At 40.1% G+C, this 14961-nt stretch overlaps 1 protein-coding gene across 4 annotated transcripts in view; it reads left to right on the forward strand.

Annotated features, from left to right (window-relative positions):
• Nucleotides 1-14961, forward strand: part of LOC139972901 (uncharacterized) — a 95967-nt gene that overhangs the window by 72680 nt on the left and 8326 nt on the right. For all 4 annotated transcript variants that reach the window (XM_071979210.1, XM_071979209.1, XM_071979212.1 and 1 more), the window contains exons 9-14: nucleotides 691-782; nucleotides 3663-3744; nucleotides 4787-4849; nucleotides 11248-11344; nucleotides 12233-12313; nucleotides 13335-14621. In XM_071979210.1, coding sequence (XP_071835311.1) covers nucleotides 691-782; nucleotides 3663-3744; nucleotides 4787-4849; nucleotides 11248-11344; nucleotides 12233-12313; nucleotides 13335-14621 — 1702 coding nt within the window. The remainder of the gene's footprint in view (nucleotides 1-690; nucleotides 783-3662; nucleotides 3745-4786; nucleotides 4850-11247; nucleotides 11345-12232; nucleotides 12314-13334; nucleotides 14622-14961) is intronic.

Genomic DNA, 14961 nt, shown 5'->3' on the forward strand with positions numbered 1-14961 from the left:
GTCATGGTGATAGATCTTCTCGTCACTCTCTCACATTAACCCCATTCACTTGACGACGTGTTAAATGTGGTCATAGGGTTAGTCCTACGATCTGTAGATTTATAGTAGTGTGTGCTAAATATAATCTGATCCCCCCCCCGCCCCTTCACTCTTCCATGGATGATGTGCCATTCCCAGGAAGCTATAACGTTATTACAGTGACATGCCGACCGTGACTAAGGTCCGAGCATGATCTGGGTGGATCTGGAAACAGGTCAGCAATCATACAAACAGGTCATGAAACGAAGAATCGATGAAACATTCAAGTTTTATAGATGGTTGTCTGAAGTATATAGGAAAGGGATGTAGGCAGGGCCTGGAGAAGGGCGCAGGGGGGGGAGTAATAGATGGGGGTTCAGAGTTTGTATCGTAATTGGTACTTGAACTTACGACACCTATTCCTCTGCGATGTCTTCAGGAACAGAATCAATGTAGCACTTAAGTCTCACAGTCGCACAGAGATATGTCGTCAGAGGTTTGTGGATTTAATGAAAACATGAGATATGTCTGGAAAAGAGAAGTTTCTTGTAGTGCAGCTACAGATCCGTATATGTCTGCACAAATAAAGAGAGTAAAATTGAGGCAGATTTTGAATTATTGTTTAAACACCAGGTCTAGCTTCCCTCTATTTCTGCTGTTTATTTCTTTCAGAATTCTTCAGTGTTAGAGAATCACCATTGGAGGTGCTGTATCTCTGTCATAATAAAGACGGGACTTTTAAGTCATATACCAGAAGAACAGTGGTGAGTTATATCTGGCTTTGATATATGTCTAGGCCTTTCAAAATAAAAAACCCTCTAAAAAATATGCCTATTAATAATTCCTGCCTCAGGACCTTGTGATAGAACAGTTTTTCATATCAATTTTTTCAATCTGAGCAAATTTGCCAAACCCACATGTATACCCACCACCTCTCCCACCCCTCCTCCCCCATTTGCCAACCCTCTCATTCACATCTTGCGATCCACACCACCCCCCCAAGAAAGGAGACAAACATATCAAGAAAATAAGGCATGAGTAGAGAGACTGTTTAGGAGTTACAATGCTCTATTATTATCGGTCGCAATTTTCTAAGAGAAGTTCCACTCCAAATCAAGCAGATGTCTTACCACTTTCAAATTTGGAACAAAGGACCTCAAATTTTGAAATCAAGTTTGCTCTGCTGTATGTGTAGCAGCCATGTGTAATTTTGTAACAGGTTTTGAAGGTAACTCGCAACTTAACATTTTGGTATGGCACCCAATATGAGAGAGAAAATGACGTTTTGAAAGAACACAATAGTTTTCAAGGTATAAGACGTACTCATTGAGATGAAATAAACATTGGACAGTTTTGTGTCCACTGTGAAGAACCAAAAGGTCAGGTCATTATTCAACATTTTTCCTCCCCCCCCATCCCCCATTTTTCCGCCACAGTAGGATTCTGAGTCAGTCTTGATTCATTTTGAAGGCCCATTTATAGGTCATCCCCACTTGAATTGAAATATTTCCATCCAGTCTCACAATTTATCGTAGAATTACTGTATGAGAGAAGGCATGGATATTCTCCAGGCCCCATCCCTTTCCCCTCCACCCTTCCCCCGCCCAGCAAATCTGTTATTATATTGGAAAACCCTCTTTTTCACCTACGTCAGTGTCTTTTCTGTCCTCAAATAATCGAAACATCCATGCAGTTTTTGATTATATTCCGGGTTTGCTGGCAGTCCATAGAGCTAAAGAAAACTCATCTTTGTTGATTTGTGTTTGATGGATGTTGACAAATTTACTTGTCAGAGCTGAAATGTAGCTGCACGTTGTTGCTCCATGCAGTCAATGCACATTCGTTGTCTGCAAAACAAAATGGAAGAAAAGGAAAGAAGAAGATTTTAAGATTGTGATTGATGGCTATCACGGTGTGTACTTGGGTTTGATCACCAAAGGATAGGAAAAGAGAGAAAAACAAAAATCCAACTAAAAGCCAGTTTTTTTTTCCTTGAACCCCTCCTGAAGATGTGAAGTAAATCTATGCAGTGGAAATGGTGGGTTTTTGCGTGTGAAGCTGTGTACACTATGACTGGTAAGAAAACCCAAATCTTAGGAATTGCAGGATGATTCATACATCACAGTTTACTTTACTTCATTCCGAGTTCAAAAGTCTGAAAATGTTGGAAAAGGAATAATTGAGAAATTGATGCTTGGATGAACTTCCAACTTTTGTATGTAGATCCAATTGCAGTGAGCTACAAAAGCTTTGCTTGTTTATTCTGGAGGTCAAAGGTCACTTGAGGTGATAGCGGCCATTTCGTACTCCTAAGGCACTGTGTCAAAAGTAGTATGCTTAGGAGGCTGCAGCATCCTGCAGCTAGGCTGCAGAGGCTGTACTCTTTTGTGCTGAGCAGTTTCTCACAAATAGACGGCTGCTTCACCCAAGAAGCTCTGCATATCTTTGGAAATCAGCTGTACTGTTTGTCATCGATTCAGCTTTGCTGCAGGGGACCTTGCAGCAGCTGCAGCTTTTCTTTTTAGCACAGTGCTTAAGAGAGAATCATATTTGATTATTGCAGAAGTGAGAAAATAATTTAGAAAAAGCTGCAAATCAACACAGGCAGATATCTATATCCCAAAAAATGTTTTAAAAAAAAAAATAAGAAAATGGAAAAAACAGCCTGGATACACCCAGAAGAATGACTCATCTTAGCCAGATGACAATGGCTCTTCTCACTGTAAGGTTGCCTTGTCTCACGTAGAGCGGAAAGATGATCCTGTTGTGTGTGAAAACTGCCAGATGTCTCAAGCAGTCTCAGGAAGTAAAACAAGACATAGTTTCATGAGCAGCTCAAATATATATATATATTTATATATATATATGTATATATGTATATATATATATATGTATATTTATATATATATATATATATAACAGACATACATACATACCTGTAATTAATTGTTTTAGCTGTGTTATCTAGGTCATCAACAGGAGGTGTCGCTTTGCCAACAATTTAAGAAAGACACATATATGTGTGATCTTGTATACAAGTTGTTAGGATTACCTAAACATGCTTTTGCTAGTTGGAAGGAAATTTTCACCATTGTGTTCATTCATATGTAAATTGTACCAGCAGCATTTTGGCTTGATACATCTAGGCCAGCTGTATCAAGTTATCCCAATAAAAACTTAGTTTTGATCACTCGATACACGATAAGGAAATTAAAAAACATGCCATTAAAATAGTTCAATCTTGCAATAAAATTCCAATAATAAAAAATTTAAAAAAATATGTAACAGGACAGACTATGATGCTCTGAAGTTCTGAAGTATTTTCTTACAATCCTGACATGAAGGCAGTTTTCTAATTTCATCTGTATTCTGTCTTAACTTTCTATTACAGGGTGGTGGTGTTGTACAAAACCACAATGTTGCTAGCCTGTTGTTTTCCTTTGTTTGATTGAAAGCATGCCATAAAATAGTTTCAATCTTTCAATATAATTCCATGAAATATGTAACAGGACAGAGTATCATACCCTCAAGTTCTTGAATACTGTTTTCTTTTATTTATTTATTTATTTTTATTATCTTTAATTTATGTATAACGGCCATTTTTTGTAAATTTCACCTGTTTTCTTTCTTATGTCTTTTCACAGGAGGATATTTTTTGATCTTATACAGTCTTTGATACTAGCCACAGATATTGCCAGACAACAAGAGTTTCTTTCAAGATTCCAGGTGAATGTAATTAGTGTCTTTACCAGACATACCATTGGTGTGTTGCCAGATGCCTGGTTATATGTATATATGATAATCTGTTTCATAGCAGTGTTGCCAGATGACTTTGTGATGAAATAATAATTTTCATTTAGTGAGTTACTTTAATGCCTAAGTTGTGATATGTTGATTACTTCAATAGCGTGTCACCAGATGCCCTTGAGATAGATACTGTAAGTGATTGTTTCGTAAACATTTGCCTGATGCATTTGACCATATTGACAAGTCTAGTCATTGAAAAGAATAATTTAGGAATTATGGCATTTGTAAATTAGCATACATGAAAAATTTACGTTCAAAATTTTATTTCACATACAAAATGTGAAATATTGAAATTATTTTGTGGCAAAATGGATCAGTATGGTGTAATGCAAAATGATAAGGTTAGCCACAAATGGTAGGCTTAACTATGCCCTATCTATATCTGTACCAACGACCATCGCATGATACAACACTAGCCCAAAACAGTGACTAAAACATTAACATGTGGCACAGCCACATGTAATCCATATCTTCCCTACCATCTCTGCAAGCTATGCCAGTGTTCAACAACTCTTTTAATTTTCATAAAGCTTGTATTTTCTTAAGATTTTTAACTGTCAAGTTTAGGGCTTCTGGAAGCTCAAAGTGATTGGATGAAATATCCCTCTAGCTAGCTGGTAGTTCATGTTTCATATATAATCTGCTGGGACAATTTCGTCATGAATATTGTAGGAGGATATGTACATGTATGGAAGGGTCATTGCAAGTTTAATCAGGAAATGAACTTATCAGAACATTTGCTGTAATGGATATTTTATGTCTGACAAGTTTTTTTGGTCTTATAACTAGTGATCAAAAGGATTTGGCAAATTTGAGGCCGGGGGGATCACGTTTGTCTGCATTCGTAGGCTTTGAAAGACATTTTCTTGCGCTTTTTGTTTTATGTTTTTAAATTTTTATTATAAATTTTTCTCTGCATAAAATCAACTTCTTATGATCCTCTGTTTTCTCTTTTCCACAGGATCAGTTAAATTCTGGCAAACTTAATTTACAGAATCCAGAAAACAGGAAACTTGTATTACAGGTAAATATTTGAGATAATATTGTTGCTTGCGATATATATACAGTATATATTGTAAGATGTGGGACTACTCATGACACCAGGTCTGGTTTTGGTTTGGTTGGTCGGTCGCTTGCAATGTCTTCACAGACATATGCACTGAGATCTCATCCAGGGGGTCCATTATTAGCAACATTTTAGTCATCCCCACGCCCCCCCCCCCCACCTTCCAACTTTGCCACAATCTAGTGGTATATTACTCAACATTAAAATCAAAGCTCAGACACCTGTGAATCTGTGATGTGACTTTAGGCGGAATTTTATTAGTCTTGATATGTTAATTGTCCGAGACGGAGGAGAAATTTGAGTGATAGATCTGTTTTCTGTAGCTATTCTGGTTTCTCAAGATATTCATCTTTAATATAGCATAAAATATCTGGAATGTGCTCCTTTTAATGCAAAACTGTTAATGATGTCCGCTCCTCAGTAAAGGCCTGAATGTCTATGTGGTCGTTCTATAAGCTCCCAGTAACCCCACCAAGACGTGTTCCTTTAATATCATATCAAATGACAGGGCAGGCCCTTGTATGACTCAACTCCAATTGTCCTTGTCATAGAATGTCTCACTGTATGTGACATTTAACTATTTTAGTATTTTCTGTTCGATCTGAGGAAGTGACCTAATAGTCTATGTCTGAGACTACATAGTCCAGCCACTTTTAATAGACGAACCTTTGCTAGTTTTAAATGGGTCTTTTCTCAAAAAGTAGTACAGACTTTTAATCTGGACTGATAGGTTTTTTTTTCTTTTTTTTCTCTCCCTTCCTCCAACATATCAATGTTAGTTTTGTGCCCTAAAGTCAACCTGTAAAAAATGCAGACTGAGTAAGATAAAAAAGAAAAAAGAGAAAGCATTTTAATGGCAACCCATTAAATCAAATTTGTGCTTGTGTATTTGTGTTTCTCTTTTACCACAATTTTGAAGTCTTTGTTTTTGCAACATTCCATAGACCTAATTCTAATTTGGGGAAATCCCTTACACAATGCCATCAATTTTGTGGTTGGGTTGATATATTTCTGGGATTGATGTGCGAGTACACAGGAATTGTTTGTCTCTGTTTAAAAATTTTTTCTAGTTGAGTTAATCTGACAGAAGAAAGAGATTTGCCTGTTTGTGTATGTGCATGTGCTTGGTGGGGAAGGGATAAGGGGAGTGGTGGGGGGGGGGGGGTAGCAGAGCATCTCTTAGGGTAAAGGGAAGAATTTGGAAAGTTTGCCATTTTTGGATAAGTAAGATTTGGTTATGCAATACAACTTGATGCCTTGTCTCCCTTGACAACATTGCATATGGCATATCAGCTGTGAACTACCGAAAGTTGTGTTCATTGTGGTGTGGCTGTATTTTGACTCTCTCCATGGTTACACTTGTAAACAGTTGCATATTTATTTCTCTCATTACATGAGCCATCGTTTTTGTCTGCATTATGAAAGTGTTTTAATAGGTTTGATAGGAAAACGAATCGACATAAAAAATGCGGAGCTAACAGAATCTCAACCGTTAACAGAGCGATCATACTGATAGTAACGGTAATAGTAACGAGCTGGATGAGACATTAACGGTTATAATTACTTAACTCAAAGGAAATGGTTTTCATTTTCTCTTTGCCCACGATTTTTGTCTTACATGACCAGCAAAAATATTGTCATAAATAGGCTATAAAAAAAATATAAAAAATTCCTCATTCATGAGAGTTGTAATATGCTTTGCACATGGCGGACATATTGACAAGTAAAAAAAAAGAAAGAAAAAATATTAAAATATTATTTTTAGGCAAAAAGAGTGATTATTGATTCTTAATCAGAAGGATATGATTAAAGAGATAAAATGATAACTTGGATACATGCTAGTCTTGATAGCTTGTGGTTTCTCCATACTGACTCCTGTGTACTGCAATGCTAACTGCTCTGGTTAATAGCTAGTGTAAATTACGGTCAGGCCTTGACATTCAGGCTAGTTACCGGCTAAATGCAAGTGGAGTTTGCTGTTTGCGAGAAGATGGGACAGTCCAAAATTAAAAGGTTGCTTTTGTATTAGTCCAAGGAAAATACAAGTTGGAATTTGATTTAGCAAGTGGCTGAAATTGTGTAGTTGTAGGCCTTCCACCAGAATATACTTAAAATCTAACCTTGTTATGAAATTATGAAGTGATATTGTCCTACCTTGAAATTGTCATAGTGCAATCAAGTTATTAAACTTATCAACATATCAACAACAGCAAAACCCAACTGGGAAAATTTCAAACAAAATGTTAAGTCATTGGCATTTTAATTCTTAAAATAATCAGATGATAATACATTTCTGCACTTTGAGTTTACTGAATGTTAAATATTTTCAAAAGTAGCAAGCCATGACTGTCTTTTGGTGGTATGTGACAAATGTAAGCATATCCCGCTCTGTGCTGTAGTGCCTTCAGAATAAAAACTGTTGACTTGTACACGTAGTTAAATATGGCCGGCCAATGAAAAGTGCGAATGGATAGATTCTTAATTTTAGCAGAAATTTATTACCCTAGAGGGGGTCAGGGTTTGCTTGGGAAATGTCTGTCACACAGAAGTCACTTTAATTAAACAAGTTAAAACTTGGACATATATATATTATAACGCTAAATGATACCTTGGGTCGACATTTACATTGACTTACACACTAAATTCAATCTAACCCTAACCCTTTTTTCTAACCCTAACCCTGAACCGACCCTAACCAAACTTTGTAAATGAACGTTTTAGAGCCTTGGTTTTCAACCTTTTTTCGATCACGAGCCCAATTCGTCTTCCGAGCCGTCCTCGCGAGCCCATACCCTACCCTGCAAAGTTATCAACTTCATAAAATCAATTTTACAGCGTTTATTAGAGTATTCTTGACACAAGGGACCCGGGGACTCAATCGGAGCTATGAATGTTCCTCCGTGATCAGATGACAGGTACTGCCCAATTAGAGACTATCTCAAAGATTTCTTGCAACCCTCAATGGTACACTGGTTTTATAAGAAACGTGTGACCGTTATCACTATCAGAATAATGCAGAAAAATGGAGATGAACAATGCAATAAAAAAGCAGCAAAACCGTTTGACGTGTGCATATGAGGCCCAGTAGTATTAAAGGAGATATATTTCGAATCGGTGAGGTAATTTCTATTTATTGAAAACAAATTAAGAAATAAAGAGAACGTAATAATACTTTGTGTATTGACAATAGAACGGGAGAACTGATAGAAGTGTCGGACTGTATAGATATCACGCTGTATAAGTTATTCCAATTATTGCTCATATTCGAGGTAGAATAGGTCAAAGATCCGAAGAAAAAAAGTGGATCATATTTGTCTACACTTGTAAAAATTGCGATAATTCGAAGGAAAGGGCTGTAGTAGGATCCTTCATTAATGGGGACAGGTGACGTCTCGATAAGACAGTAATTGATGGCATATTACTTGAAACAATAGGCCTACTTGCATTCGAATATTGAAAACTGAGGTATGACACTGAAAAGTCTGGGATATTTCAGTGGGATGGCTGGGCCTGCTTTTCGGCAACGAGTCTTTGTATGTCCGGCTCAGTCTCAGATAGCGCAACGCGCATATCTGCACCAATATCCAAGCGGTTTCTTTGTTTCGTTTTCATCGCGGCCATTGTGGAGAATGAGTCTTCGCATAGGTATGTAGAAGGATACGGCAACAGAGTTTTGATTGCGATGGCAGACAAAACCGGATACTCCTGGCGCATTAAACACCAGAAATTGGATAGTGGCCGGCTGTTGAACAGTTGTTCTGCGGCCGAATCGTTTTTCAAGAGGACAAGTTCTTCTTGGGCCTGCTCGTTATCGTCCATCGTTGCTGATCTAACGAGAAATGGATTCCGCACCAGATCAAATTTCTCTGGATCAACTTCTGGAAAATAGCGCCGCAACTCAGACTTCAGTGATTCCAAATGTTCGTCAATGCCAGGAATCCTTCCAATTGTCTCAGTCTGCTCGAGGAACTCATTCAGTCGAGGGAAGCTCGTGAATCGATCAGCTCTAACTCTGGAAATAAGGATGTCCAGCAAATCCATGAATCCGCGCAGTTTGTCGTGAAAGTCCAAGACGTTTGGTTTTCTACCTTGGAGGCGATGGGTTGAGGATATTCAAGCGCTCGAATATGTCTGTCAAGTAGCATAGGTTAGCCAACCACACGTCATCTGACAGATGTGCCGCCAAGTCACGTTTGCCTACTCTTGGTAGAAATTCAGCGACTTCATTCCTGAGGTCAAAAAGTCGCATGAGCACTTTCCCACGGGATAACCACCTCACCTCAGTATGGTAAAGCAGGTTGGAAAACTGTGCGTCCATCTCTTCACACAGTTTCCTGAACAGGCGAGTATTGAGCGGACTTTTCTTCACAGCGTTCACAATTTTAACCGCCTGATCCAATACATTCTTCATCTGTTGCGGGAGTGTTTTGGAAGCCAATGCCTGGCGGTGAAGCATGCAGTGAGTAGTCTTCACTTGCGGTGCCACTTCTTTCAGGCGCGTCTGAAAACCGGACCGGCTACCCAACATGGCAGGGGCGCCGTCGTTGCAACTCCCAACGAGTTTGTCAAATCCGATTCCATTCTCGTTGATGTATGTCTGAATCGCCAAAAACACATCGGCACCGGTTGTAGTCAACTCAAGTGGGGAGCAAAACAGTGGTTCGTCTTTAAAACCGTCTTCGACCACATAACGCACCCATACCATCAGTTGACTCAAGGACGCGACATCCGTAGATTCATCGGATTCTATTGAGTAGAATGGCGAACTTTTGATCTCCGCAATCACACGTTTTTCAATATCTTTGGACAGATCCACGATTCGTCGCTGAACAGTATTGTCAGAAACGGAAACTCCATTCAATAATTTCGCCTGGTCTGGCCCGATAAGTATCCGCACAACCTCTTTCATACAGGGCATCACCAATTCCTCGGCTATGGTGTGAGGTTTCTTTTTCTTGGCTACCTGGTATGCAATGACAAATGAAGCTTCCAGCAGTGCCGCATTTCGGCGATAGACTCCACCAGTGCAGTCCAACTTCTGTGTATTCAAATTTTGCCTTTTCCTCTCGAAATAGGCGCGGTCTTTGTCAGCAAGTTGTGGGTGTTCAGTAGTAAAGTGTCGCTGAAGATTTGGTTTCTTCATACTTGCCGCCGATAAAACCTTTCCGCAAACAACACACTGAGGTTTGATAACACCTTTGTCCGATATATAGGTGAATCCGATGTTGAGGTATTCCTCATGATATCCTCTGATTCGCGTAGGTCCCATTGCGTTCGCTAAATTTTCACTTGTGTACAGTATCCTTCTGATCATGTGCACGGCACAGGGTTTGTTGTGTTTGTGATAGTGTCATACCAGGACTGCTAACTAAAACACATGCCAAGGTCTGTGGTATTAGCACACAACAGTCAGCAGCGCCTGTTAGGCATTGCTTTCACTGCCTGTAAAGAAAGCCGAAGTGTGACGTCATTCTCCTATCGCCCCGCCCACTCGGATTCCAATCAAACATTTGCGCCTATGCTAAGCCCACGCTACGGCGACTTTGAAAGTCATTTTCTACCATTGCGAGAGCACCCAGTGCACCTCCATTACACGGGGTAAGCGTACGTGATGACCTCAAGGCTTCGGCTCTCTATAGAAATCGCGCAATACTTGCTGCGTGCACTGGGAAGAGCTGGGTTTGATTGAGCAAGGCTTCCACACATCATAACCTTGGTAAATACGTAATACGTAGTGTGCAGTGGTTGGTGGGAGTCACCGAATTCTCTTCTACTAGTCTTATAGGGTTAGGGTTGAGTAAATTTTACCCGTTGTACAAGGTTTCATCGAAGAGGCTTCCTAAGAAACATCATCATTGCCTTCGCCACCAGCCCCCAAAAATGCCACAATTTTTAATCATTACTGGGGCAATGCTCGCGAGCCCACAAAATCGGCTTCGCGGGCCCAAATGGGCCCGCGAGCCCAAGGTTGAAAACCACTGTTTTAGAGGATGGAGAACATTATAAAGCTATTTTCGACAATAAAAAAGTTTCTTAAAATGGTAGTAAAAACATTAGGTGGACACTGAAATGTCGACCTAAGGTACACTGTCGACCTAAGTTCCCTTTTTTACCATAAACTGTTGACCTAAGGTATCATCTAGCCGTTTATATATATATATATATATATATATATATATATATATATATATATATATATATATATATATATATATATATATATATATATATATATATATATATATATACCCTCCCTATTTGGAGCATGATTGTGGCAATTTGCCCACATATCTTCGGTTGCTTGAATCTTTAGTTCTATGATTATTTATATGATATCTATTCATTTTTTGTTCCAGATGGCTTTAAAGTGTGCTGATATATGTAATCCATGCAGGTCTTGGGATACAGCTAAGAAATGGGCCGAATGTGTATGCAAAGAATTCTTCAAACAAGGTACAGGGATCGTGGCAAAATTTATTGCCACCTGGAAAAACTACTGATATTTTTTATTTTATGTTATTTTCACCGCCTGCTTTTTGTGAACTGCGGCAGACTTTTCGCTCAACAGAAGTGCTATCGGCCATTAAACTTGACTTGAATGGACCACTCGAATGGCTTTGTTACCCTATTAACTGGGAAAATCTTCAGCCACTTTTAGAAATGATCATGTAGAAGTAATATTGTCGTAGTGTACGTTGCATTTTAATACCATTTTTTCATTAATCGCTAGCCAGTGAGATCTCTCATTTCAAAGTGGAAGAAAACAGTTTGTCCCAGTGTATGAGGATTATGGTGTGGGTAGATCATGCCCATCCCCTACCCCCCCTGCTCTCCTGTAATCTCCCTTGCCCCCCTCCCCCATCCCTTGCCACCGAATTGAGTTATAACTGTCACTCTTCCAAACCATAGTTTGTATCTTTGAAGCATGCCATTGATTGGCTTCTTTTCTTGTCTGGTAAATATTTTCCAATCATTGGCAGGCTGGTACACAATACTGTAGCACCAGAACAAGTAAAGGGATTCACCATGAGGGAACAAAGATATGACCCTTGTGAAGAGAGGGACTTAGACAGACTTAAAAGGAATATTTACACAACAGAAAATTGAGTGTAACCATGCGCAGATTTTCTTTATTCAAATATTTTTAATTTGGAGCAGTTATCGGAAATAAAATTAATTTTGGATAAAATTTTTATGTAGAGGGTTTTTTGTTGAGGGAAGCATGATCCTCTCTTAATAGACTTGTTTGTTAAGATCTTACAAATTTTTACTATTATTATAAAAAAATTTTGTTACTGTTCTGACATTTTCTCTCTACTTCTTTACACCATTTTTTTGCAGGTGATCGTGAAAGGAGAGAAGGATTATCAGTGTCCCCATCCTGTAACAAGTACAAAATAACCACAGCAAAGATACAACAAGGTATTTAAAAACAGAACTTGCTGGTCAATGCCGGCAGTCTTTGACGTCTACCACCAGACATATTCTCTGTTAGCATAACTTATTTGCATGCAGACATTAAGAGCTGACCATAGGAAGAAAAATATAGTATGAATATCAAAGGAAGCATTAGCGTCACAGATTATGATAAAACCCCTCGAGGATGTCTGGTTCACAGAACGATTAGATTTCAGCAATTAACAATTCACACTCGGCTTGTAACACAATTGTGTAATCTTATGTTACCAAGCCTCACCTACGACTGAAACAAACCTGTGTTTAAAGTATTCGGGTTCTTTTGGGGAGGGGGGGGTGTGGCAAAACGTTCTCCCGGGGAAAGTGAAGTTAAGGGTAGTTTACTAGTTTAAACTACGCTGTGTGGTGCTTAACAGTGCAATCAAGGGTAGTGTACTAGTTTACACCAGGCTTTGTGGTGATTATGGTTTATGAATGTATTTTAAAAGTTGTAGCTCCAAATTTGAAAGTAGTAAGAGAAACATCACCATGTATCACATGCATACTGTCTATGGGCTACCTCCTAAATTTACAGAGCCATGATTTTGACTCGCATATAGCGTCTCATATTTGGGCAGTGAGTCTTGATACATCACTTTTATTGTGACTCCATGCTACCATGGCGACCACTGGGCAATGCCGCCATATTTATTGAATAAGGAGTATAAAGTTTAGTTAATGTGGAATTTCGTACCACAAAAGTTAGAAAAGACAATAGAAAGGAATCGAACCAAAATGTGTGGCTAGCTAGTTGCTGTCTTTGTAGAGAATCGGATGGGGGTACAGGCTGATTGTTTGCTAAACGGTACTGCTAAAGTTGACCAGAAAGAAGCACTGTTATGATGTTGTTAGATTGGAGCAGTTACTCGGGTGAATCTGCGAGGATATCGACGATGATGGTCTTGTAGCTTTAGTCAAAGAAACAGTTCAAACTGCTTGGAAAATTATAAACATCTACCTCTCTATTTCTCCCCATCATTTCTACCAGGCTTTCTCAAGTGGGTCGTGGAACCTCTCTTCACGTCGTGGCACAGTTTCTTGCCGACGGAACTCTCGCGGCACATGTTAGATATGATCGTGAAGCATCAGAAGGTTTGGGCAGGGATATTGAACAATGAAGAGATGAAGAAGGTCTCTTCTGGTAGTAGTAGTATAGCTGCTCCTTCCAACGAAATCGTAACGGTGGTGAATAGGCTTTCAAAGACGACGGACATTAGAGTGGACATAACCTCCAGGTCGAAGGTGGAGAAGCGGAAGATGCAAGAATTGTTGCCGTCGCCACCATCGTTATCATCCTCCTCCTCCACCACCAGTGCAATCAGAACTTTGGATGTTAACGAGAGAGACGGCGGTGTCGTTCTTATAGCAAACTTGTCTAGTAGCAGTAGTAGTAAGCCTCGGAGAGAGGAGAAGCAAGCAAAGTGCAATAACCACAAGGATGCAATGGCTAAAGTCAAGAAGAAACAAGATGGCCTTATCGTAGAGAAGAGAGAGGAGGATATCGTGGAACCGTCCGCAAAGAAGGGCGCCCTCACCAATCACCACCCGCCTCGGTCCCCCAGGCCGAAGCGGAAAGAGGCCACTAGCAGGGACAGGAGCAGGCCCAGCACCGAACTGTTTCAGCTGCGGTTGACGAGGTCGCCGGTCACCAGTCGACGGGGGCTCACGTTCGAGGACCCCTGGGAGAAGCAGATCGCCGGGTCCAGGTCCCCGTACCACTCGCACAACGCCCTCAATTCTGTAAACTCCTTCGCTACCGGTCAACACCCGAGCAGGTCCCCAAGGTCCGAGTCCAAACGGACCCACTCCTCCTATTCGAGAGGATTCAAAGCGGGGTTGAACAATAACATCGAATCTTACATTCCACACATGGGGCAGCAATACGACCTAGGATTGAACCAGAACATGTCGCACAGTACCACTGAAATGTTATCTTCTTCCCCTCCGCCCGTCGGAGGATACCCCGCACGCCCCGTGTCCTACTCTTCTGCCTCCCACTCGCACTTCAACTCACTTCAGAGTCTACCAACCCACAATCGGTTTGGGTACCATGGTCACGACCAACAGCCGGACGACTTGCTCGGGACCAAGGCCGAAGAGAGCGAAGATATACGAAGGGGCGGCCGTAGAAAAGAGGATGGCGAGGGTGGGGATGGCGGTAAGAGGACGTTGAGATGGGACGACGAGGGCAGTAAGAGGACACTGAGAGGGTCGCCGTACATACAGAGGAGAATGGCGGAGAGGGATAACCCTAAACAGGACAGGCATTCAGCAGGTATGTTAAAGACTAAACCTCACCTAGAAAAGGGGTTGAACAGTCGATGACTTCAACGTCAAAGTTTATCAGGTGCCCTATTCTGTCTGCCTGAAACCATCTCTTCCTGTACAGAAACAGATAGATAGCCTAGTATCATCGCATCGTGGCGTTGAGATGTCACTCGCAAAATTCAATTATCCGGAGAGTTATAAATAGCAGATTTAAACAAGAGGTTTAATTAGCCACAACCACGTTCTTGTGTTTTTCTCTTTTTTTTTCTTTTCTTTTTGGAAATATTAATTTTGTTGAAATCACCATGGTTATTTGGTATGGTGCAATTTGAACTTTCTCACAGGAA

The sequence above is a fragment of the Apostichopus japonicus genome, chromosome 9 (assembly GCF_037975245.1).
Source record: "Apostichopus japonicus isolate 1M-3 chromosome 9, ASM3797524v1, whole genome shotgun sequence".
NCBI lineage: Eukaryota > Metazoa > Echinodermata > Holothuroidea > Aspidochirotida > Stichopodidae > Apostichopus > Apostichopus japonicus.